The sequence below is a fragment of the Pan troglodytes genome, chromosome 5 (assembly GCF_028858775.2).
Source record: "Pan troglodytes isolate AG18354 chromosome 5, NHGRI_mPanTro3-v2.0_pri, whole genome shotgun sequence".
In the NCBI taxonomy this organism is placed as follows: Eukaryota; Metazoa; Chordata; class Mammalia; order Primates; family Hominidae; genus Pan; species Pan troglodytes.
Window position 1 is genome coordinate 91,000,228 of NC_072403.2, and position 27,077 is coordinate 91,027,304.

The window sequence follows — 27,077 nt, forward strand, 5'->3', positions numbered from 1 at the left end:
TCTTTACTAGAGATGGGGTTTCGCCCTGGTGACCAGGCTGGTCTCGAACTCCTGGCCTCAAGTAATCCACCCACTTTGGCCTCCCAACGTGCTGGGATTACAGGCTATAAATGTGTTTTAAATAAATGAGGAAGAATGAATTAAAAATTGATAAATATGATTATTTTAAAAAAGACCAAAATGTCTAACATAATTTGAACAGATACACTCTCTTTTCCATAAGCCTACCTCTAGTTCCACGAATGTTACTAAGATCAATAAGCCAAAGAGTAAGATATTATAGTCTTTTGACCAAAGAAAAATAAAATGTTAAAACCAAGTTATGGATATTAAAAATAATGTTATGTAAATGGTGAAAAGGGGCAATGACATAAGATATACCTCTTCTAAGGTGTATGAAAGAAAAAGAAGTAGGGAGAGATCATGTAAACTCAGCAAAAACAAAACAAAACAAAATCTGAGGATTAAAAGTGAGAGGGAGAGGAGAACAACAACCAAATGAACTAAAAAGGTGAAGAAAGTTTGGAAATGCAGTGGAATAAAAGCAGTAAGAAAGGTGGAAAAATTCTGCAAGCAACAATTAAAGACCTGCTAAATTTAAATAGCATGATGTTAGAAATACCTCAACTGACATAGTTTTTTCAGCAAAGCTCCAATACTCAAGGGAAAACTAAGTAGTCATTTCTTTTCAGTAACATCTCAATGTTGCTGGGGATTGCTGCTCGGGCTAGGAATTGGCAAAGTAAGAAAACTTGAAAGTACAAAGTGTAAGTGAAAATAAGTGATTATGCTGGAAATGTTTTACCTAAGAATGATAATTGAGTTTTAAATGCCTGTTAAGAGTTTGTATTTAACCTGCTGAGGTAGTCACTAGACAATTTGTAAGCAGACAAGACATGGTCACTATAGTATTTTAGCCAGATCCTGCTAATGTCTATGTGAGTAATAGATCTGAAGCTACAAGAAGAGGTTTAGGTTAGAGATAGAGATCTGGGTGTTATCAGTTTATACCATAGTAGTCAAAACAATGATAGCAGATGAGATTGCCAAGAGAGACCACTTAGTGTAGATTTTTATCTGGAAAACTATGAACAGGTTTTAAGAAATCCATGGGGTGGGTACAAAATTTAAAATCTTTTTTATAATTCATTTTAAAATCAAATTATTATGCTACTATTTAATCACAAAGATAAGAGAGTAGTAAATCACTTGTTTCATTTTTCTTTCTTGTTTTTTTTTGGTTTTTTTTTTGTTTTTTTTTTTGAGACGAAGTCTTCCTCTGTTGCCCAGGCTGGAGTATTGTAGTGCGATCTCGGCTCACTGCAACCTCCGCAGCCCAGGTTCAAGAGATTCTCCTGCCTCAGCCTCCAGAATAGCTGGAATTACAGGCGTCCGCCACCACACCCAGCTAATTTTTATATTTTTAGTAGAGGCAGGGTTTCACCATGTTGGTCAGGCTGGTTTCAAACTCCTGACCTCAAGTGATCCGTCTGCCTCAGCCTCCCGAAGTGCTGGGATTATAGGCATGAGCCACACCAGGCCTCATTTTTCAATAATGTAAAATGGTTATAATTACTGCAAAAGAGTGCTCATTAATATTATCATTTGTTTATATCAAACTTAGCATAAGCTGGAAAAATCTCAAGCAAATCTGTATAGCCCTTAGCTTATTTAAATCCCAAAACAAAATGAGACACCAAATTTACAGGGTTTCTTTTTAAGTCAAGACAATCTTGTCATCAAAGGATGAAGCCAAGGAAGCTAAAAGGGTACATCTCTATACTTGAAAACACAACAGCATAGATATTATTTATGAGAAAGTGTGTTGAGAAAGGGTGGGAATTAAACAAAATTTACATTTTTCCAATCCTAACAATTTGGCTTCAAGTACTCTAAAATTAGCTTAGTCTACTGCCACACCTGAAAAAAACACACATATTATGATAAAGAAATGTGCCTTAAAAACAGTCAACACACTTCTGCACTTTAGGATGAAGGAAGAAAACAACATCAGATATTTACTTTGTAACCACTGTTATTTCTTCTAGTACTTTTACAGTATGGAGGTAATGGTACCAATTACTTTTCCTTTCAGCATGCAGCTGGATTTCTTACTATAAGCAATTAGTATTTTTTTCTGTATATCCAAAAAAAGTTCTGATTTTGTAAATCCCTTTAAAAACTTCAACATTCTTCAAAATAAAAGGTTTCAGAGGCAAGACTCAAATAAAAACAAATATAGTCATACTTCCTAGATACCGCAGGCTCAGTTCCAGACCACCGCAATTAAGCAAGTATTCCAACAAAGCAAATCACACAAATTTTTTGGTTTCCAAGTGCATGTAAGAGTTATGTTTACATTATGCTGCAGTGTATTAAGTGTGCAATAGCATTATGTCTTTAAAAAATGGGAATACATTAACTTAAAAATACTTTATTGCTAAAAAATGCTAATTATCTGAAACTTCAGCAAGTAGTAATATTTTTGCTGGTGGAGGGCTTTGCCTTGATGTTGACAGCTGTTGGCTGATCAGGGTGGAGTTGCTGAAGGTTGGGGTAGCTGTGACAACTTCTTAAAATAAGACAACAATGAAGTCTGCTGCATCCATTGGACTCTTCCTTTCACAAGAGATTTCTCTGCAGCATGGAATGCTATCTGACAGCATTTTACCCACAGTAGAACTTATTTCAAAATTGGAGTCAGCCCTCTCAAATCAAGCCACTGCTTTACCAAATGAGTTCATGTAATAGTCCACACATCCTTTGTTTTCATTTCAACAATGTTCACAGCATCTTGACCAAGAGTAAATTCCATCTCAAGAAACTACTTTCTTTGCTCATCCATAAGAAGCAACTCCTCCCCCACTTAAGTTTAATCATGAGATTGCAGCAATTCAGTCAGACCTTCAGGCTCCACTACTAATTTTAGTTCTCTTGCTATTGCAGTTAACTTCCTCCACTGAAGTCTTGAACCCCTGAAAGTCATCCACGGGGGATGCAATCAACTTCTTCCAAACTCCTGTTAATGTTGGCATTCTGACCTCCTCCCAAGAATCACGAATGTTCTTAATGGCATCTAGAATGGCGATAATAATCGATTCTCAATTACAGGTGAAACAGGAGGTTTTCGATGTACTTTGCCCAGATCCATCAAATGAATTACTATCCATGACAGCTACAGCCATATGAAATGTATTTCTTAAATAAGACTTGAAAATCAGAATTACTCCTTGATCCACAGGCTGCAGAATAAAACGTATTGTCAGCAAGCATAAAAACAACACTAACCACCTTGTATATTTCCATCAGGGTTCCTGGGTGACCAGGCATCTTGTTAATGAACAGTAATATCTTGAAAGGAATCTTTTTTTTTCTGAGCAGTAGGTATCAACAGTGGGCTTAAAATATTCAGTAAACCACGCTATAAAAAGATATGCTGTCATCCAGACTTTGTAGTTCCCTTTACAGAGCACAAGCAAAGTAGTTTAGCATAATTCTTATGGTCCTAGAATTTAAAAAATGGTAAATGGACACTGGTTTCAACTTCAAGTCACTAGCTGCATCAGCCCTGAACAAAAGAGTCAGCCTGCTTTTTGAAGCTTTGAAGCCAGGCATTGACTTCTCTCTAATTATGAAAGTCCTAGATGATGTATTTTTCCAATACACAGCTGTTTCACCTGTAATTGAGAATCTATTGCTTAGTGTAGCAACTTTCTTCAATGATCTTAGCTAGGTCTTTTGGATAATTTGCGGCAACTACTTCATTAGCACTTGTTGCTTCACGTTGCACTTTTATGTTATGGAGATGGCTTTTTTCCTTAAACCTCGTAAGCCAACCTCTGCTAGCTCCAACTTTTCTTATGTAGCTTCCTCATCTCTCAGCCTTCACAGAATTAAGAGTCAGGGTCTTGCTTTGGATTAGCCTTTGGCTTAAAAGAGTATTGTGGCTAGTTTTGATCTCCTATAGAGACCACTTAAACTTTCTCTATATCAACAATGAGCTCTTTAACTTTCTCATCATTTGTATGCTCACTGGAGTAGCACGTTTAATTTCCTTCAAGAACTTTTCCTTTACATTTACAACTTGGCTAACTCTTTCAACATGCATTCCTCACTCGCCTTAATCTTTTCTAGCTTTTGAATTAAAGTGAGAGACCTGAGACTCTTCCTCTCACTTGAACACTAAGAGGCCATTGTAGGGTTATTAATTGGATTAATTTCAATAGGCAGGCCCAATGAGAGAAAAATGGGGAAGGGCCAGTTGGTGGAGCAATCAGAACACATGCAACATTCATTAAGTTCGCCGTAAGGGTGCAGTTCATGGCACCCTAAAAAGACTTACAATAGGAACATCAGAGATTATAGATCACCATAACAGTTATAATAATGAAAAAGCTTGAAATATTGTGAGAAGTATCGAAATGTGAAAGAGACAAGACTTGAGCATATGTTGTTGGAAAAATGATGCTGACAGACTTGCTTTACTCAGGGTTTTCACAAACATACAATTTGTAAAAAATACAGTATTTGCAAAATGCAATAAAGGCACAATGAAACAGGGTACGTCTGTATTAGCATTTTTCATAAAGCCTAGGCAATGTCTAGTAACACATTTGACTTTAATGTTCTCATGAAGAAAAGTTCCACAGGTCTTTGTGACGTGGCTTTCTACTGTTAGGCACTTTGGTATTAAAATTATCCTCAAAATCCAGAAAAAAATGGCCTACGTACTGCCATGAAAACTTAAACAACTTCAGACACAGGGCCATGAATCACTTCAATTTGATGCAGAAACCAAACAGCACCTAAAGTCTATGTCCCCAAATTTTAATAATTTAATGAGTTTCCAGAGGTTAAGCTTCAAAAGGCCTAATTGAACTATTTATTTATTTAAAGAAAAGCTAAGTTTCAGAACAACTTGATAGAGCTCTTTCTGCTATGGCTTATTTACAGATACTATGACTATATAAATGAAATACAGGCCTTTCTATGCAAGGCCAAGAAGTCAATTTAGGCCCAGATGTTGCAAAACTATGAAGTAGACAATTAGGACAATTCTGTTCAGTAATAAAGTAATTTACAGGAAGCAGCATAAATGACAAGGAATGGTTGAATTTTCTAAGTGAAATCATGCCCCAAAGAGTTAAAGAAATCAATGACTAACATTGATTAACACTGAATGACTAACATTCTTTGAGTGTGCAGGATGGCAACTAAGAAACAACTTGTCCAAACACTGAAACTCCCTCTACTTATGAGATAGAACTGGCTGAAATCAGTTGGAACCAAGATGGCCAACTGGAGTCTGCACAGAACAAGCTTGCTGACATCATAGCCTGACTATCTACCACATTTCATACTAACTACCCTAGAATTTGCACATGTGACCCATGAGGTATCATAATGAGATAACTGTGCATGCCCAGGGACATTCCAGACCTCCCCTTTCCTTCCACCAAACACCTACTAATCTCAGAATTCACCCCTACTGAACCTGTAATAAAAATACTGCCTTGAAACCAGCATGAGGAGACAGATTTGAGCTTGACCCCTGAGTCTTCTTGGGAGTTGACTTTCAATATAAAGCTTTTCTTTTCTCAAAAACCCAGTGTCATAGTATTGGCTTCTAGCACACTGGGCAGCAAGCCCCCTCTGCTCAATAACACAAGCAGAAAACTGTATACATTGGGAAACAGTTTACTTCTGTTAACTTGAGAAACCTTAAAATTAAAATATTGACCTATGTACCTAAAAGAGAGGCATCAATTATACAAAGATTACTACTTTGACATGAAAATAAAAGAAATTATGTGATTTTTTAACTAAAAATATCTTAGAGAATTTGGCATTCCTTGAAAACCTACTGTTATCTGGCAGAGTCAACAAGGAGAATTTTAATTTCTCTTGAGGCTACTTTACAGCTTTTGAGTCAGAGATCTCATCTCTTATTGCCATTAGAATAAGCAGTAGAAATGAATGCCAAAAATGTTGTCTGTATTGTCATATTTACTACAATTTCATTTTCCTATTCAAGCTAAAAAGTAACCTGCTTTTCTAGCAAAACTAAAAATTGCCTACAATTTAAATTTGGTTCAATTTTTTTCTAGGTCATTTATTTTCTTTCTTACCAATCTATCAGACCTATGTTTCATTTCCCTTACAAATCAACCTAAACCTCAGGGTCAAACATTTCAACACATGTCTGATTTCATTCTTGACCCTTATTCATCTATACCACCAATGACCAACCCGGTGTCAATCTAACCATCACTTGCTCTGACACTGCTACCAGGATGCCAAGAAACATTACGGTAAGGAATATAAGCATACTAATTCCACAACACTACAAATTCATGAATCTCCTATTTACTGGGTAGGCTAAGCATTATCAGCAATCATTTTTCCTGTCTCTATTCAATACTCTTCTATTGCCAAGCTTTATCAGTAATTTCTAGAATCCAGTCCCATTTCATAAACAAGACTCTCGCCAGATAGAACATTTCACATTGAAAAGTAGAAACTGTTAATTGTGGACCAAATAACTACCTTTCTAAAAAGTCCACACTGCTATTGTATACATCCCACCTCCTTAAAAATCATTACATATCAATAATCTCCTCTCGTATCTTCAAATTTGCTATCTTAGTAGTTTCTTCCTCTCAATCCAGTTTTCCTACAATTTATTGTCCTCTAAATGACCATACTCTGCCTCTTTTCCATTATTATCAAACATGCTAAATGCTCACTATTGCTTCTAAACAACCTCCTATGCACTTAAAATAATTTTGAATTTCAAACGTACAAAAGTTTCAAGAACAGTACAAATGTTTCCCATATCTCCATTACCACCTTTCTTCCCTCCCTCTCTCTCCATATAACATACACACATAACTCCATTACCATTAATCTTTTTTCTGAACCATTTAAAAGCAACGCTGGGCCAGGCGTGGTGGCTCACGCCAGTAATCCCAGCACTTTGGAGGCCGAGGTGGGTAGATCATGAGGAGATCGAGACCATCCTGGCTAACATGGTGAAACCCTGTCTCTACTAAAAATACAAAAAATTAGCCAGGCGTGGTGGTGGGTGCCTGTAATGCCAGCTACTCGGGAGGCTGAGGCAGAAGAATGCCATGAACCTGGGAGGTGGAGCTTGCAAGTGAGTTGAGATGGCGCCACTGCACTCCAGCCTAGGTGACAGAGCAAGACTCCGTCTCAAAAAAAAAAAAAAAAAAAAAAAGCAAGGCTGCTGACTTGATACCCCATTACCTCTAAATATCGCAGTGTATATTTTTCTAAAACAAGGATATTTCCCTATGTAAGTTGGGAAATCAATACTGATAACACTACCAATAACAATACTGGTAACATTCAAATCTACAGGGCCTATTCAAATTTTGTCAACTGTTTTGTCAACAATGTTCTCTTTTCCTTTTTGGCCCACAAACCCATATACATTATATTTAATTGACATGTCTCATCAGGCTCCTTCAATTTGGAATACTTTCTCAGGCTTTCTCTTTCATGTCCTCAGCAGGTTATAAAGAATACAGGCCTTACAATCTGCAGGATGACCCAAAACCTAGGTCTGTCAATGTTTCTTCATGACCAGATCCAGGTCATATTATCTTTTACAGTAATCCCACAAACAGGAAGCTGTGTTTTTCTCAGCGCATCACTTCTGAGAACACAACGTCAACACATCCCAGAGCTAGTGAAGTTAACATGGTTACATTAGTATTTCCAAGGTTTTTCCCCATAAATTTGCAATGTTTGCTCTTTAATTGATTAGTATCTTTGGGGGACATATTGCAAGATCTTCAAACTAAGATCTTCTACTGGTCTTTATCTGCTAATTAAAAAAAAATAATAATAATAATCAGCCACATGAATACTTTGGAGAAGGGGATCCCAGGCAAAGTCCTAATACAAAGACTTCAAGCCACAAATGGGCTTTCCAAGTCTGAAGTACAAGAGATCAGTGTAACCGAAGTACAGTAGCAGAGAGGAACTTATCTTACAGATATTTATATGTATTTCCCCTAACAGATGCTAAGTTTTCTGCAAGAATGGACATTAGTCATTTTTATATCTCAAATTGCTTGATTCATTCATCATTTGTGGTATGCCTCCTGTATACATCAGATACTCTGCAAGGCACTACAGATCTAAAAAATAACAATAACAAAGGCAAAGACAAAGCTCACAACTTAATAGGAAAACAGACATCTGTCATGGCAATGTAATAGGAAAATACAATGTATTAGAAGCACAAGGTTAAGCGGCAGTACTCCACATTCAGAATACAGACTATCATATCTTTTAACTGTCAAGTTTTTGAAAGTTTAGTTTATATTAAGTGTATTCAATTTTTCAATTCCCATTCCCTCTTCACTGCACTGCAATTTCATTCCTATCCCCAATGCTAAAACAGAACATTTTTTGGTCTTAGTCTGTTGGAGCTGCTATAACAAAATACCTTAGACACTTGTTAATTTGTAAACAGAAAGTTATTACTCACAGTTCTGGAGGCTGGGAAGGCCAAGGCCAAAGTGCCAGTAGATGTGGTGTCTGGTAAAGGCTCTCTTTGTGTGTCAAAGATAGTGCCTTCTAGCTGTATCTTCACATGGCTCCCTTGAGCCTCTTTTGTAAGGGCACTAATCCCATTCACAAGGGCTCCATTCTTGAGGCCTCATCTCCTAAAGCCCTCACCTCTTAATACTACCACATTGGGGATTAATTAGGTTTCAACATATTAATTTTGAGGGGACAGAAACATTCAGACCATAGCAGTCATCAATTACCTTGACAAACCCAAAGGATGTTTTTCAGTACTAATCTTACTTTAGGTTTCTGCCTTTCATGAAATTCTCATCTCCTGGCTTCTAAGACACCACTCTTCTTTTTTTTTCCCTAGCCTCTCAGGCAGCTTCTCCGTCTCAATTATTGACTCTTCTTTTGTCTGCTTTAAAAGCTGAAGTTTCAGCCTTCTTACATTAGATACATACAAGATAATGTATTCCATTTTCCAAGCTGAATGATTCCTAAACTAAATCTTCTCACCTAAATCTGAGTTCCCACTGCCTACTGGGCATTTCTACTTGACTTTCCACATAGATATCTCAAAGTCAACACGTTTCACCTTCACAAACTTCTCCCCTTAAATTCCTACCACAGTAAATGACAGGACTTTCTAAATCACAGAAGTGAAAAAATATGTCATCCTATACTCTTCCATCTCACTCCCTACATACAAATCAGTCTCTCGAGTCTTACAAATCCTATTTTTAATCTGTCAATTCCATCCCACTGTGACTGTTTAATCCCTGAGTTCTTTTATAGATCACTGCCAGAAACTTTTTGCCAATTTCTCTGTATATAGAGTTAGTTTGAATCCATCTTCTACAATAATGCGAAAGGGTTCAATGAAAAGAAAAATTCTCCTCACTCTTCTAACCAAATCAATCATTAGCTCTCCATTGCCTTCAGAAAAGAAACCCACTATTTAGCAGGTCACAAAAGTATCTTGATTTTGTACCACACCAATATCGCTAGTTCTTTATGATGAGCCATATTTATTCTATGCCATATCCATTAATACACAATTGCATGTTACATTCTCCCAAAGTCTGTAATTGCCTTTCCCTAAGTCTGCAATATCCAATTCAACTCCTAAATTTACCAAGCTGTTACTTCTCTAGTAAATTTCCCTTACCATCTCCTACCACAAGGTTGGATTAGGTATCTATCTCCTATGGTATCTCAGTATCTTGTACACCTTCTGTCAAGGTTTTATCACATTATATCAATATTGTTTGTTTACCATCTGTGAACTCTCCAAGAACAAATACTACTTTCAATTCTATATCCCAACTGCTTAAAACAGTGGCTGGTTCATAAAACTCTGAAGTTCATTAAAGGAATGCATAAACTCATTTTCTTTATTATACCATATTAATTAGAATCAGAGAGACATTTTATGTTTCTGAAAAGGGGGGAAAACTCTGCTTTTTATATGGCGTTCCATGTACTTTTGAGTGCCTTAGTTGTGAAAATTCATTAACTCTGCTTTTCTCCGTTAAATGTCACTTAAGGAAATGATTTTAAAACCAAGTAAAAAACATTAAAAGGCTAAAAGAGAATTAGTGAACAAAATCTGACTTGGCAATTATGCTATTTCCCTCCTTGGGTTTTTCTCATTAAAATAATTGGGAAAGCACCCATTCTTAAAATACTGTCATACAAAATAATGATACATTTTCCTAATACAGAATTTCATTATCAATTACAATGATTTCCTTTTTAATTCTTGTATACCATTTATAAATAAGATTTTATTTGGATAAAAAATAAAAGATAAAATTTACTTAAATCTATAAGTAGCAGCAGGAAAAACCTAATGACTGCTTTCTATTTTGTTCAGTACTGATTATATGCATTATTTCATGTAATCCCACAAAAATCCTATGTGGTTGGTACTATTATCATCTACTCCCCTCTCTCTTTAGGTGATGAGAAAACTGGAGATTAAAGAGATGAGGTAATCTGTCAAAGTTTCACTAGTAGAAGTGGTAAAGCTGTGACTAAAAGCCCTCTGATGTCAAAGCTGATGCTTTTAACCGCAGTACTGTATGCCTCCAACTGTGCCTGTTCAGAAAGGACTCAAGAGAATTAATCCCTTGGAAAAAGCTTTCAAATATATATACACAAATATCTTAGAAATAAATCTGCAAGGTCTTAAAATACCAATTATATAAAAAGGAAATACTGGTTGATCCATTACCAAATTGTTACCTCCAAAAATAATAACAGTATGTTCTCTCACAGGAGTGTTTCACTGGTCAATCATGATCTACTATCTTAAAGGCTGATTCTATTTTCAAGACTGATTTCCATAGGACTAGTTAGCGTCTAGTCTGTGCCTAGTGAAATGCAAAAAACACTCAGCACCCACTTTATTAACGAGCAATATGAATAGTGAACATATGTGTACCCTACCACCACTTGAAGTGAAAATAATAAAAATACAAGAATTTTTTTAAAAAATAGTGCCCTCATATCTTCGTTATTTCTTATTGTAAGGTAACATTCTGAAATCTGTAACTCCAAACCACCAGTAAAAAATTACAAATGAGACTGAATTTAGCACAACAAATTCTATCACATTCTTAAAAAATAAACATCTTTAGACTTTTGGTAAGACCATATAAAATAGTACAGTGCTACTTTTCTTCTCTTAATTGATGTGCTTTCAACTAAAGAAATAACCAACAAGCAGCTTCCTCTTCGCATATTATTCCTGTTCTCTAAATCACATGCCCTTAAAAGAAAGAATCAAATGTCTAGAAAAGGATAGGAATTTTTTTCTGTACAGAGCTGGATAAATATTTTAGGCTTTGCAGGCCATATGTTCTCAGTCAAAACTACTCAACTCTGCTGTTGTAGTGCACAGGCAACCATAGACAATATATAAACAACTGAACATGCCTGTGTTTCAATAAAATTGCATTTATAAGAACAAGTGACAAACTGGGTTTGACACGCAGGCAGTAGCATGCTGAACCCTGGTTCAAAAAGCTCTTCCAAGTCTGTACCTACCACACTCATGAGATAGCAAAAAGCACACTATTTCACTGCATTCTCCCTAAAAAAATTCCAGGAGATTATATGTCTAATTAATATCAAAACATGTAAAATGCTTCATAAAATATGATAAACAAATGCTTACAATCCCTATCATTTTTAAAGAAAGAATTCCTACAAGGTTCTTTACAATGGCATAACTTTATACTGACCAAAATGTAATACAAACACAATATAATGCTCCTTTTTCATTATTTTAATTTATTACTGTTTTTGAAAGAATTCTTTCAAACATTAGAAAAATCAAATTTACTTAAGGTTTTTGAGAGGTGAATTTGAATATAACCATATTAAACTTGAATGGCTAAATTAATTTTCAATTACTATTTGAGAGCAAATTACTACTGTAGGTATGTCAGGCACTTCAGCAAATATAGAGATGCCTATTTTCCACTCTGAAAATAATACTTGATACAAGAGAAGGTAAAAAGGGAAAATACTGATATAAGAAGTGATGTGCAAATGCCTGAGGTAGATTAGAGCCAAGGGAAAAGAAAAGTATAAAAATGCATTCCTACATCCTGCTGTTTAGCTGTTTTACAGATGACTGGGTGTATGGATAGAGGAGAAGTAGTAGGTATAAATAGGTCTCAGTTTACAAGCAAATTTACTAAAAAGAGGAATCTATAATTGTCATAACTACGTAAAATTCACAGCTGCTCTCTTCAAAGACAGGAAAATTTCCATTTAACTTCCACTTCAAATTTTCTTATTTCAAAAGAAATTAAAAACCTTGTGAATGAATGCATACCTTCAGCCCACAGGGTAGTGTTTAATAATAAATGTCATCATAATAGTGTAGTATTATGCTTAATGAATGTAGATGTTAAGGCACCTGAAAATCAAATATTTCCAAAAGTAATTTTCTCACTTAAAATAAAGCTCAAAAGCTTTGCTTTTCTCCATTCAACAGGTTACAAGAAACAATAACAAATAAACCCAAAGAGGCTCTATAAACAAAACATCAGATATTTTGATGAATGAACTGTTAAGAATAACAGGTAATAAGAGTATTAGATATGCTCAGAATTTTTTAGCTTTTTTAAAATCACTATTTTAAGGGAAATTTCTCATAGACAAGCAAGTGATTTTCTACAGATAATATAAAAAGGTATATTCAATAATCTCATACAATTATAAAAAGGCACATTTAATAATCTCTCAACATACTTAGGAGATGTCCTTAGTTTAAAATTAAAATTATTTTATGACATTTTGCAAAATGTCAAACTGTGTATTTGATATATGTTGAGAACCATACTTATTCATGATGTACAACCATATAATAACTGTGACTGTGCTGCAACATGTCATTTAGAAACTTTCTGAATTTGTATAAAGTCCAAATTTAACTAAACTCTTCTGTTAGAGTAAGTGAAACCACCTGAATTTCCGGTTTCCTATTAAAAGAAAAAAAAGCAAGGTTTTACTTCAAGTTCACCTATAAGCAATATTTCCTCAATTACATATATGAATATAAATAATACTTAAACAATTACTTACAGTAAATATCCGTCTGCCAGTTCGATCAAAAGTTACACAGTACACAGATGACAAGTGTCCAAGAATTCGTTTATGCATTTTCATGTGCTGATACACTGCAGTTGGAACCAGTCGCTCAAGTCTGTATTTCCCATTCAGCTTCCTTGAAAACAGAGTATCCGCTACCAAGAAAAAGAAGGAAAATAAATATAATCTGGAAATTAATGTTCTTACATGATCACCTTTTAAGAATTCACATATTCCAATTTGTCATGTGCAGGTAAAAATAAAGAAGCTTTCTGATATATATGGCTTCTAGTTAAAAGTCTTTAAAGTAATGAATAAAAACATTGTTTCACCTGAAATAAGTCAGGCACTATCATTCTCACTTTATAACTTAATTTGTAAGTTAAATGACCTGTCCAAAAATCACAAAGTAAGGCATGAAGCTAGGATTAAAGCTCAGATTTATTTACTCTCTGGCTAGTGCTCTTTAAAAACCTAAAGCATTTATATGTTATTTCCTTAAAAGCTGTCTATGAAATAGTTTTTCTTACAAAGGCACTTAAAACTGGAACCCAGTGTACTTTTCATAAACCAGTAACGCTTGAACACTCGAAATCTGACATGCAGAATGATATTTAAAAACATCTTTATAACAAGTGAAGATAAAGGAATACGTCATTTGCATTATTAAAAAATAATAATTAAACTGGGAATCTTGCCAAACACCTGTATAATGATTCCTTCTCCGGAATCTATTAGCTCTCCCTTAGTTCTCCCTTTCAACTCATTCATTCTAATCATTATTCAAGATCTGACTGAAGTTTATCTTCTGTCCCAAAGCTTGATACATTGACTCCAGCTGAAAATGTCCTCTTCCATCTAAATTACTACTGTACTTATTTTCTATACTGGTAACTTATGGACAAAGAAGGTGCTCAATAAATATATGTTGACTGATCTGCAGGCACATTATTAACCTACAGATGATCTTCTAATACAGGCTTTTTTTTTTTTTCTAACAGTGACTGCCATCTACATTGGGTAATTAGCACTAGGGTTTCTCGGTCGAATTTAGCCCTAAAGAAAACTAAATATATATACAAAATACTACTTAACCAAGGTACAGAGCCCAGTAATTATGCCCTAAAGTTGATAAAACATAAATATATTGGTTGTATTATGAAGAATCTCAGTATTGCTTACATTATTCACATCCAATAAATGTTTGGCTCACACTATATTTCCAGCCACTCCACACTCCCGCTGCCCCCACCCCAAACCCCCAAAAAATCTTTGGGCCTGGTGAGGAGATATATAGCCTTTACAGGTTCCTAAGCAGTAATATTTCAAAGAATAATTACACTATGCTTATATGTTCTTTCATCACAGCAATAATTTTATATTCTGATACAGTATTTCTCTTGCTGTTAGCATGTAAGTTCTATGCAACAATCTACCCCAACACTTGGGAATTTCTAAAACAAGGTTTGACAGTTGTGAATTAGCATATTTAGGCTTAAGTTGGTTATATACCAATTTAACAGAGACTCAATAAGTTTCAATCATAGCTTAGACTCCAGACACATTTTCTTCACACCCAGGAATGGCCTGGTAAAAGACATCCTCCAATGCTTTGGCTCCAAACTTATTTAATGCAAGAATCACACAAAAACCATAGACATCAATTTTCCTGCCAAATGAGAATTAAAATCATCTTATCCAAACACCAAGGATCACTCACATCTCAGACTCAGCTGTCTGTTGTAAGAAAATAAGTGATGACATGCCACAAAAACATTGATAGTGTTACCAAGATGTACTTTAATTCCCTCTATCCAAAATTTCCAAAATGTCGAATTTTAGGAAACAGTGTTCAGGTGTGAAAATATCATTGCTGGAAATAATATATCAAGACCCATTTCTCGATGATTAAGCATTAGTATATAGGTAAGAATTTTTAAGATAAATTTGTTATAAAGACCATCTAAAAATCGGAGATGATAAAGTATTTTATAAGCAAAAACTACTTCTCTTAAAAGAAAATGTTACTGCTTCTTAAACACAGGTTTTACTGAATCTTTGACCAAAACTGGGATTAAATCTATTTTCATTTTGGAAGCCAATTGAAAAAAAAGAATAACCTTTTCAAAGTTACTTTACAGTCAAATTTTCAAGCAACATTTTCCAGAATCACATTAGGTGAAACATATTTATAGCTAAAACTATATTCCACACTACCCTTTGTAATGCTTAGCTACCAATTAACTATTGGCTATCTATACTATGACTATATTCTGAAAGAAAAGGTACTTAGCAGAGTCCTGGCTCTCAAACATTTACAAACTTGTGTAACAGCACTAAAAGATAAGACATACAGAAAGAACATACGTAGATTCCCAGGTAATAAGGTGGTGGTTCAAACTTTCTAACTATAGGATTTAAAGGAGAAAATATAAGTATAGTTCGGTAGTTGTACAACTGAAGAGGTTGAATTTGAGGAAGGCTTGACCATATCAAATAGGTAGATAATTTTTATAAAGATAGAAGGATGAGCTAGGACTCACATTCGATGAACTCCCATTTTCTTTTATAATACCATTTGGAAAATGTCTATCTCTCCTATCAGATCTTAAGTACCTTAAAGACAAAAATTCTCTTATATTTCTCAAACTTGAGTATAGAGCCTTTTAAATTAAAAAAGTATATAAGTAAATCTTCCTTAATAATAAGATATACAAGATGGTTCAATTTAATTTATAGTTTTATGGCAGAAGGGCAAATGGCAATTATTCACTTTCTAAAGAAATTAATAAGAGACCAATTAATTTGAGTAAAAAGGAAATGTCTCTTGGATTATTGGAAGTCCTTAAATTTTATTAAGCTAGAACATCAATTTTTAAAATGAGCATGGTTAAACAGATAAGGGGACACAAAAGGATAAATTCTTTATATGACATTATAATTTAACCTTAAATCAAGAAGCATATATGACTTTCATTTAAAAGCACATTTATTTTCATAAGTATAGTGATAGAAACTATTCTTAAATAAAGCTTCCCAAAGCAAATCTCTATTCTTTTTTCACTTGGCAAATTCTTTTTTATCCTCTAGGATCAGTTCAAATGCAACCTCTTCTAGGAAGATTTCAAAAGCATCCTAACTGGTTGCACTACAACACTGCTCCTCTGTTCAAAACTGCAATGCTCTTCATTTCATTCAGAATAAACACCAACTTCCTGATACATCAGCCTAAGACGGCCCTGCAGAAACTTGTCTCCCATTATCTCTGACCTTATCTGCTACTTCTCGCCTTGACCTGCTCCAGCCACTCCAATCTCCTGTTCTTCTAACACACCAGGTTTGCTCCAAACTTAGGGTCTTTGCACTGGCTGTTCCCTCTTCATGAAGTCTTTTTCCACATATGGCTAATTCCCTTACACCTTTTCAAGTCTTTTCTCAGATGTCTGTTACCTTCTGAATAAAGCCTAACCTAACCAGCCCACTGAAAATAGCAACACAGCCCCTGCCATCACCCATAACTCCTGATCCCCTTTTATTCAGCTTTATATTTGCTCTTCGTCTATCACTTATTACCAGACCTATTTAATTATTTATTATATTCATTGCTTATTTCCTGCCTCCTCCTACTACAACATAACAAACTTCACATGGGCAGGATTTTATTTTGTTCTCTGATTAGCCTAAGAGCTGACACAGGTTGGTGAATTAACAAATAAATTACATATTAACAAAAATAATTAGGTTTAGTGGGTACAGGGACTCACACCTGTAATCCCAGCACTTTGGGAGGCTGAGGTGGGTGGATTACTTGAGGTCAGGAGTTCGAGACCAGCCTGGCCAACATGGTGAAACCCCATCTCTACTAACAATACAAAAATTAGCTGGTGTGGCGGTAGGCGCCTGTAATCCCAGCTACGTGGGAGGCTGAGGCAGAAGAACAGCTTGAACCCCGGAGACAGAGGTTGCCATAAGTTGAGATCATGCCACTGCACTCCAGCCTGGGGAACAAAGCAAGACTCCATCTCAAACAACAACAACAAATTAGGTTTAAGAATTAAAAAAAAAAAAAAAAAAAAAAAAGGAAGATTTATCTCACAGATTAAAATATTCAAAATATCTCTAGTGCTTCATTTTAACTGCCCTGCTAAATGAATTTAATTGGGAAATAAGGGGAGAACGTATTCACTTAATTTTCTGAATATAGAGGATAAATGAAATAAAAATTCCAGAAATCACTGTTATCCATTTGAATAAAGTCTGAAGTAAAAAAGGAGCAAAATACTGAAGCATGTCATTTTGCAGCAAATCATTCAGAACAGCCTTTGAAATAAAGTATATGTGCTCAAGTCTACAAAGCCAATTAGTAGAGATTAACAAAAGGCCCACAACTTCTTAAACATTAGATGTGACTATGCGCATATTCAGCCCTTGGGTTCTCATCCATTACTTCTTTAGGTGCTAGGATAATAAGTCAAATTCCCCCATAAGTCACTTCTTACTTCACACCTAGTTATTTTTCGAGAACTGATTTACTTATCCAATCATAATACTAATGCATATTCAATTTAGAAAAGAACATAAATGAAAGAAAAACCCATAATTCTATTGTCTATAGCAATCACTTTTAAAATTTCGCAAAGGTTTACCTCAAAAACAGCATTTTAACAGCTATGTTGTATTCCTTAATGAAATAAGAGGTTTTAAGTCTGACAGACCTGTGTTCAAATTTGTCACTATGGAGACTTTAAGCAAGTTACTCGTTCTAAACTTTAATTTCTCCAGTTACATTATTAGAGAAACATTTCCATTTACCACAATATACCTGGCTTTCATATTATGCTGTTCTTTGACACCCCACAATTTCACAAATTTTACATAGTCAATTCTATTAATATCTTCTACTGCTTTAATATGAAGTCCTCCTACTCAGCCCAACAGTACAATAAACATCTACTTACATTTTCTTTTACTTTTTTGTGGTTTAGACTTCTCACTTAACTCTTTAATCCATCTACAATTATAATACTCATTATGAGGTCTCTAAAGATTATTTTTTCTTCCTCAAGTAATTGACTATTTGTTCCAGCCTTTCCATTTACTAAATAATTCTTTTCTATTAAATTTTGATTACATTATTGTATATATGGTTATATATATATATATATGTATTTTTTTTTTCTGTGCTGGGCCACTGACATGACTGACAGTCTATTTATATGCCAATACCAAAATTTTAATCTTACAATCAATGATGTTTTAATATTTATTTGGGTATTCCTCTCATAAGTCCATGTAAAAATGTTGTATCTTTATTATTTGTTAATTTTGAAAATAAACAGAAAGTTACAAAATTTTGTTGGAAATGTAAATTTAACTTCACTACCAAACTGACATATTTCTATCTAGAACATGGTGCTTTCTTCCTGTTGTTGGGCCCAAGTTTTCAATGCAGATGATTTTTTAAAAAGATAAACATAATAAAGTTACCTCATTTTCTCTCACTACATCATTTGAACCAAGTTCACAAAGAAAGAAAAAGGTAGCTGCCATAAAAGAGTATCTGTAATAACCTTAGTAAATACATTTTTGAAGGCACTAGAAAAATACATGATAAAAAAAATCCCTGCAAATAAGTACTATAGCAGAAATACCATTACCTCCCTACAAAATGTTTAGACTTTTTTCTCCTTTTGCAAAGATCTTTGTAAAATGAACAAGCACACATGACAAAGCTGCAATAAATTACCCAAGATCAAAATTAACCATGGTTAAAAAAGATGACTTGGAAAAAAATGAAAATGACTATGAATTAACAAAATACAAAGGTTAGTGTTTTTTGTTATTATTGTTTTCTAACTGTTAATAACAATATAATATGCTATATAATACCTACTCCAGTGTAGGAAAGCTGTTCCCTCTTAATCAGAAATGGAGGACCACAAAAACAGTGCTTACAACTTCTGCCAACTCATGAAAGCAGAGCCCTGCTGGCAGCCTAATGAAATGCAAGGAAAAGCATGTAGCTGTAGATTCTAAAACCTGGAGAACCAATTTTTGTACAGTAGAAGAATTAAGTGAGGAGGCACAAGAATATGTAACTCGGAAGGTATCTCAGTAAAATTTGGGCCTTTTCTGATGCAGAATTGGGGGTACTCAGACAAGACGCATCAGTATTTTATGAGAAGGTTTTCATTAATTTTATTTAATTCATTTTTTATCCTCTTTTGACTAGTTTTACTTTTTTTTTTTTGAGACAGAGTCTCACTCTGTCGTACAGGCTGGAGTATACTGGCACAATCTCTGCAGCCTCCGCCTCCTGGGTTCAAGCGATTCTCATGCCTCAGCCTCCTGAGTAGCTGGGATTACAGGTGTGCACCACCATGCCTAATTTTTTTTGTATTTTTAGTAGAGACGGGGTTTCACCATGTTGGTCAGGCTGGTCTCGAACTCCCAGCCTCAAGTGATCTGCCTGCCTTAACTTCCCAAAGTGCTGGGATTACAGGCGTGAGCCACCATGGCTGGTCTTGACTAGTTTTATTCTGTGATTCTAATTAAAGAAAACACTTGGAAGGAAAGCTCCCAGGTTTTCTGTAAATAAAATGCAAAAGTAATTATAATTTATAATTAACAACTACAGAAATGATTCCTAAATCAAAATATAAAAGGGAGTAACTTCTAAATAATCAGTACCAGGTTTCATTTTAATCTCCACAATCTGTATTAATAAAGGCTTTGGCTTTCTACAAATACAATTAATAACTATCACTGTAAAACAACAGTTTGGAACTCCATGACACTAAAATTGAGTAACTTAAGAGTACATGAAAACAAATTCCAAACTGATTTACCCCTCATAATGTGCCATCTCCAATTTTAGATGATAATTAGATTTTCCAAGAAAATAATGCTATATTCATGACTAGACATCAGAGAGTAATGTCTATAAAAATGACCCTCCAAGTTCATTAGTTCATTACAAGTCCAAATAGTTGTCTATATATGGTGTTGTTGATTTCAGAATTTCTATCAGATAAATGTATTGTGTGGCATCAAGTATTTAATAAGGCATAAAATTACTTGAAATGTTGCTCATTTTAGAGATCCACAAAAGTGTTTTAATGAAAAGGAAATATGAGGGTAAAAAAAAAATTGCTAATCATAATTTTCTAACAGAAGTTATGCTAAAGCCAGGCATCAAACCCTTGAGAAAATGGCTATAAAGGAAGAGGAAAGCAACCATGGTTTAGAGTTATGAGAGGTTTTTACTAGGACTTCAAGAATCTGACGATTAAAAAAAAAAAGTCTTATCTGCTGCAATTAATAATGTGGGTATAAATGTCACCACACAATACGTAACGAGGAGAGGAAAAAGGCTACAGAACACTCTTATGATGTGTAGCCAATTTAGAGAATAACAGCTAGTATTTACTGAGTGTTTTACTACATGCCAGGCACTATTCTAAATATTTTACATATATTCTCATTTAATCCTCACTAATCCTTTGAGGTGGATACTTCCATTATTCCCAATAAGCAGATATTCCTTACCAGTAAGGAAACCAAAGGATAAAATGTAATTTACTAGAGGTGAAGCCCAGGTTTAAACTCAGGCAGTCTGGTGCCAAAGACTGTACCCTTAACTATTATATGCTGCCTATGTAGATCAATATTAGAAAAGAAAGACTGAAAGAAAACATGCCAAAGCATGTATAGCAGTTAAGGAGTGAGACTGATTAATTTTTGAGCTGTTCTGTTTTCCAAACTTTCTCTATTGAGCATACGTTCATTCTAATTTTTTATAACTCAATCTACCTCAAGGAATTCAAAAAAGCAGTAGGAAAACTCTAAAATATCTAAAGAGACTAGCTTAAATTCAAAGACTGACAAAAATAAACCTAGAGATAAAGATGCAAGGAATTTAAATTTATTTAATCATAAAAAAGAAACACTAATGCCTAAGCATATTACAGTGTATGAATGTATATTATGCTATAGAGAATGACAATTGCGTATTTGAAAATGGACTGAAAAAATGATATGCTATAAAGAAATAATTCACATCAGTTTTGATTTGAAAGCTGTAAGATAATACTACAAAGCAGGCCATCAACTTTGTTGTAAGATTTGTTTGTGTAATCTTTCCCACTGAATTTTTAAACAAAAAGAGAAACATGTCAAAGATAGTTCAGGTTCAATTTTGTTTCAGAGGGAATCGTATAAGGAGGAATGTTTAATTCACTATAGAGCCACAATGGAAAGACCTGTTACTAACACGGGTATCAAGAAGTAATGACAACCAAATACTCATAATTCGAGGGCCAGAATTAATCTGGGAAATTATTCAACACAGGTTGGTTTACTTCTACAGTACCATCTGGTCTCTACATCATACTGTACCAGCAAGTAGCAACCAACCAACATAGAAACAGGACAAATAAATCACCGTAATAGTAACTATAATGAATGACAGTCCCAATTTCAGTTAAAGTACAAAGAACTGGGTTGCAATATAAAAAGATAATCTTGTAGTCACCTTTTTGTCTACAAAAAAAGGAGGGCAGGTATTGGGAATAGAAGAGTAAGGGGAAATAGTCACCTGAGCAACATAGCACCCATGATAGCTTCTCTCTTCGCTTTAATACTATAACTAAAATAATCAGTATGCACAGCAGCTACTTTCCAGATTTCTAGATATTCAATTTTGGTGTGTAGTTGCACCTCCTGTTTGAAACATACTATGTTTTTAAAATTTAGCAGATACCATAAAGATGCATAATGTCTGAAAAGGAAAACCCAAATACTAAACTGAAATAAAATACAGAAAATGATGATTCCAAGAAGTAAGCAAAAAATTTCATGAACCAACTACATTAAGAGAACTAATAAAAAGGGTAGATATGATAATTATTAGGAATAGTATTTAATCTTCCTCTTATTTTATTTCCTGGAAACCAGTCTGATGCTAGTTCAAGTAGAAAACACACAATGACATAATGTTTTCAGTTTTAAATATTTTAAAATGTTTACAGTTGTTTTAATAACAATTTATTTTTCTTTTAAATAAACATTTTTTAAGTTAGTTGGTTTTTTTTTAATGTCAAACATTTTAATCACTCAATTTTGAGTCAACAAACATTTATAGAGCACCTATATGAGCCAAATATGGGCTAGAGAATATAAGAGGGAAAAAGAAAAGACATGGTACTTACCCTCATGGAGATTGCAGTCTAGCAGGGAAGAAAGACATGAAACAAGGACTTACAACAATGTTAAGTGTTATCAAATAGAAGGTATAGGGAAATCTTGAAATATATAGCAAAAGGGTTCTAAACACATTGGGGCTGAGGGGTGGGTATCTGGGAGTCTGGGAAAACTTCTCTGAAAAACTGACATTTAAACTAAGACCTGAAAAATGAACAGCCACAGAATGCTGATGGGAGCGCAGCATATTCCAGGTTGAGGAAACAGCATGTGCAATAGCCTGAGGCTGGAAAGAGCATAGCATTCAAGCAACATGAAGAAGTCAAGACTGACTTGCACACAGAGCAGAGAAAGGGCAAGTGTCAAGAGAAGAGACTGAGAAGGTAGGGGGGCGGACTATATAGAGTGCTTTCTAAGCTAGGTTAGGTATTTTGGACTAAATTCCAGTAATAACGGGTTGAAGTTTTGGGGGAGAAAAGAATGGAGTAATATACATAGTAAGATTTACTTTGGGATAATTCATTGCAGTTTTCTCTTGACCACAATGAGAATGAATTGGAAAGGATATAAGTAAAAGCAAAAGCTAACTTTGCAAAAAAATCAAAGGGTTCTGAAAACAAAATTTCATTTTAGAAAAAATTTAATCAGCTTGACACCAAAATTATCAACACTTTCTCAAGGAATTAAATACCTGATCTCATAAGTATCTGGCACTATATAAAAACTTGAAAAGAACACACCATGTTTCATTGTTTCTAGAGTTCAAATACTGAGGCAAAATTCAAACACCTGCTATTACCAAATCAACAAATGGACAGAGCTGGCACATTAACACATAAAGAATTTCATAGAGAAGGCAAAAAGGTGCTATATAAATGTGACATAAAGTTAAAAGCATAAGATCTGAGGTACATGCATACATATACACACAAAAACAGAGATATAATGTCATTGGTTACTGCTTTTCTAAGCTTCAGTTTCCTCATTAATAAAGTAAGATCAGCTGAGTGTGGTGGCTCACACCTGTAATCCTAGCACTTTGGGAGACCGAGGTGGATCACTTGAGGTCACGAGTTCGAGACCAGCCTGGCCAACATGGTGAAACCCCGTCTCTACTAAAAATACAAAAATTAGCCGGGTGTGGTGGTGCATGCCTGCAGTCTCAGCTACTTGAGGGGCTGAGGCAGGAGAATGGCTTGAACCTGGGAGGAGGAAGTTGGAGTGAGCCGACATTGCGCCACTGCACTTCAGCCTGGGCAACAGAGCGAGACTCAATCTCAAAAGAATAAAATTAAATTAAAAATGTAGGGTTATCTTAAAGAGTTGCTATAGAAAACAGACGAGACAAAATATTTTGCAAATTCAAAGGTATTTTATACTAACATTGATATGGACTGTCCCTAAACAATCAAATCTTCATGTGCCATAAAAGTTAATTTAACTGAACATAGTTTTCTTTTACTTTTTAAAAGACTTTTGTTGGAGCCCAATTTTCCCCCTGAGGCTTCCTTATGGAGCTGAACAAATTATTCCTTTGTTTGTAAAAATATCTATTCAGCCTGATCTGATCATGGACTTCCCAGGTCCAAAAGATGTCTAAGAAAACATTGAATATGTAACTTCAAAGGATCCCTGAAGAAATTCAAAATAAAAAGTCATGACCTTATGAGAAAATAATATCATAATTTGCTTCACCTACACAGATATGAGTATTCAACAAAATCAAACCCAATAATCACTCTGGAAAAATATGTGATGCAAACTAAAAGGGAAAATGGCTAGTGATTCCTAATTACTACTGGAATTGCTTGCCAGATGTTTTATATGAAGTGGAGGGGATATCCCTCATCACATCTATAACCTAAAAACAAATGTTATCCTATTAGTTACAGAAGAAATTAAAACACAGCTAGCTACAAAAGCAACAATTTAAACTCACCTAAGGGAGTTTCATTTCTTCAAAGTTTTGCCCCCTTTTTTTGTCAACCATTAATTTCAAAAGAAATTTAAGCAGAGGAAAAAATAAATAAATATATATTTTGTACATTTGATACTTTGGCATAATGAACATTATTTCCCTAAAAAAAAAAAAAAAATGCTAATACACCTTGCAAGTCTCTCACAGCTAACCTGTTTTTAAGAGGCAAAAAAAAGGGAGGAAATAGAAAGGCAGGGGAGGGGCTAGGGAGAAAATAGTTAATAAAACAACAAAACCTGTGTCAAATAGAAATATGAAGATCATTCAGGGAAAACACTAAAAAACAAAGACCAAGACAAAAAAGAATATAACTGAGTCAACAATCATTAAACCAAAAAAAAAAAAAGCGAAGTATAAAACCTTTATAAGACTAAAATTATGACTAGAAAAACAGAAAATGAGCTCTAAAAGTAAAAATGGTTACTGAGAAACAATAGGTTAAAATAAATATATTTAAATAAGTGATGAGTAGATATCTAACTAGGAATAAAGTATGGATTGAGTAAGAAAATGGAAAGAAAAAATACTGAATATAGCATATTAGAAAAAGATAAGTGAACAGGAAAAAAACCCCATATATTATATCCTATAATTTGCTGAATTATATGTAACTGTTAACTTATATATTAAAATTATGTAATCTCATATATTTGTAATATAAAAAAATTCTAATAATTATGTAAGAAATATATGAGGAAAAATATAAACCTAAGAGTCTAAGAAAAAAAAACCTTGATTGAATAAATTTAAGAAATTACCAGCTACAGAAAAATTCAAACACAATATTGGAAATATGGCAAAATATAGCACAAGGTGAGAAAGAAGAGTCTTCTCTACAAACATGTGCATCTAGCTTTAAGTGACTGTTTGCTGTCTTTATTCAAACTAGTTTTCTCAGAGAATCACAAAATTATAAATGTAGACAAGATTTAAGACTTTTTTTTTTTTTTAATGCAAAGGCTTCTTAGCATTAATTGGATATCTGGGTAGTGAAGCTACTTTTCAAGGCAAAGTTTTTTCCTTACCCTCAAACATGTTTAAGAATCAGGATTCTCAAAACTCCTTATCCTCACCCAAAACTGCAGAACTTAATAGCAACCCTCCACAGACAAGTAAAATAAAAATATGGAAATACTTAGGCAAAACACCAAAAACGATGACATATGAAAGACCTAGAGATAAAAAGTTTACTTTGCTAACATGTCAAATGTAAGAAAAATGCAAACAAAGCAATCAGCAGAAATTGCTTTAATTTAATGTATTACAATCTTTTTCACAAGATAAACATGCATTAAACCAACTTCCAAATTTAACCTTAAAAACCCCTTTAATGTATTTAGGTCTCTTCTTTCCTATCTCCCCTTACTCATGCACATTTATTACTGAAGTATAAGCAAATACAGAATAAACTATATCTGAAAACAGGCATAATGTGGGTATGGAGGTAAGAGAAAGGACAATACCAAAGATTCACTAATACCTTTGGAAGTAAATGCTGCTATGCCAAGTACACACTCACATCTCTCTTCCACAATAAAAGAATCACAAGCTGGTAATAACAACAGATCAGTGGGATCTTTTGTCTTTGCTTTTGAAAACAGTATTAAAGGAGGTTCTAGAGCACTGGAAGGCAGGTGAACCACTTTGGGTCTCTTGCTGAGACTGAGTTCTAGTTCAATTTTCACAACTTACATCAAAGACCAAAAGGTTCAAAGCAGTTGGGAATTATAAGCACATAATAAAATAAAACAGGATAAGAAAACACTGAGACAAGCTCAAGTGGCTTCTCAAATTTTATAGGTATGTATTTTATATTCCAAGTGTAATGAACTGATAACTCAGTCTACTCATAAACCTTAATTTCTTAAAAATCAGTTTCTGGTTTGGTGATTTTATCTTCTCTTACCACAAAGCTATTCTTGGATCAAGCTTCTCTTCTTTCTACCAACCTTCATTCCATTTTTGTAATACCTTACCCACCTTTGAACTTTACTTGTCCCATCCCAGTGTATGAATTTCATCAACTACCTACTACTTTTCATTTAATATTTACTAATGCTGAAGAGTTGGGTCTCTAAAGAGCAATAAAACATAATGTCTGTCCTCCAGGACCTAACAGTATAGTAGAGGAAACAAAGGTAAATAAATAGCCATAACCATGTGATAAAATCAATAGTAGAGATAAGTAAAACCACTTAATTCTGCCCAGTTTAACATCTGAGTTTTAAAGGATAAACAGATATTTGTACAACGTACAGAAAACAGAGGGGCATTCCAGGGAGAAATAAAACATGTGAGGAGACAAAAGGATGAAAACCAACATGGCTGATTCTAAGAACTGCCAAAGAGTTGTACTAAGCTAGAGCACAAAGTGCAGGTGAGGACATGGCAGGAAAAGTGGGAAAAGGTCAGTCTTGTGTGACGCATTAAAATGGTTGACACTATCATTCAGTCACTATCAATGGGGGAAAGGAGGAGGCATGACATGGTAATATGTGCACTTCAAAAAGTTTAGAGCAGTGATAATTTTGCCCAGGAGATATTTGGCAATGTCTGGAGACTTTTTAAATTGTGACAAGGGGGTAGTGGGGATGCTACTGGCAATTAGCAAGCAGAGGCCAGGGATGCTAATAAACATCCAACAATGCATAGGAAAGCTGCCTACATCCAGGAATTATCTGGCCGAAAATGTCTCAACAGTGCCAAGGTTAAAAAACCGTGGTTAGAATCTGACTCCTAGGATACATAC

The 27,077-nt window shown here is 34.4% G+C and overlaps 1 protein-coding gene across 6 annotated transcripts in view; it reads right to left on the reverse strand.

Moving 5' to 3' along the window:
* The window catches only part of PHIP (pleckstrin homology domain interacting protein), a 142,580-nt gene that overhangs the window by 93,966 nt on the left and 21,537 nt on the right, over positions 1-27,077 (reverse strand). For all 6 annotated transcript variants that reach the window (XM_016955892.4, XM_054686067.2, XM_016955893.4 and 3 more), the window contains one exon: positions 13,144-13,304. In XM_016955892.4, the coding sequence (XP_016811381.2) occupies positions 13,144-13,304 (161 nt within the window). The remainder of the gene's footprint in view (positions 1-13,143; positions 13,305-27,077) is intronic.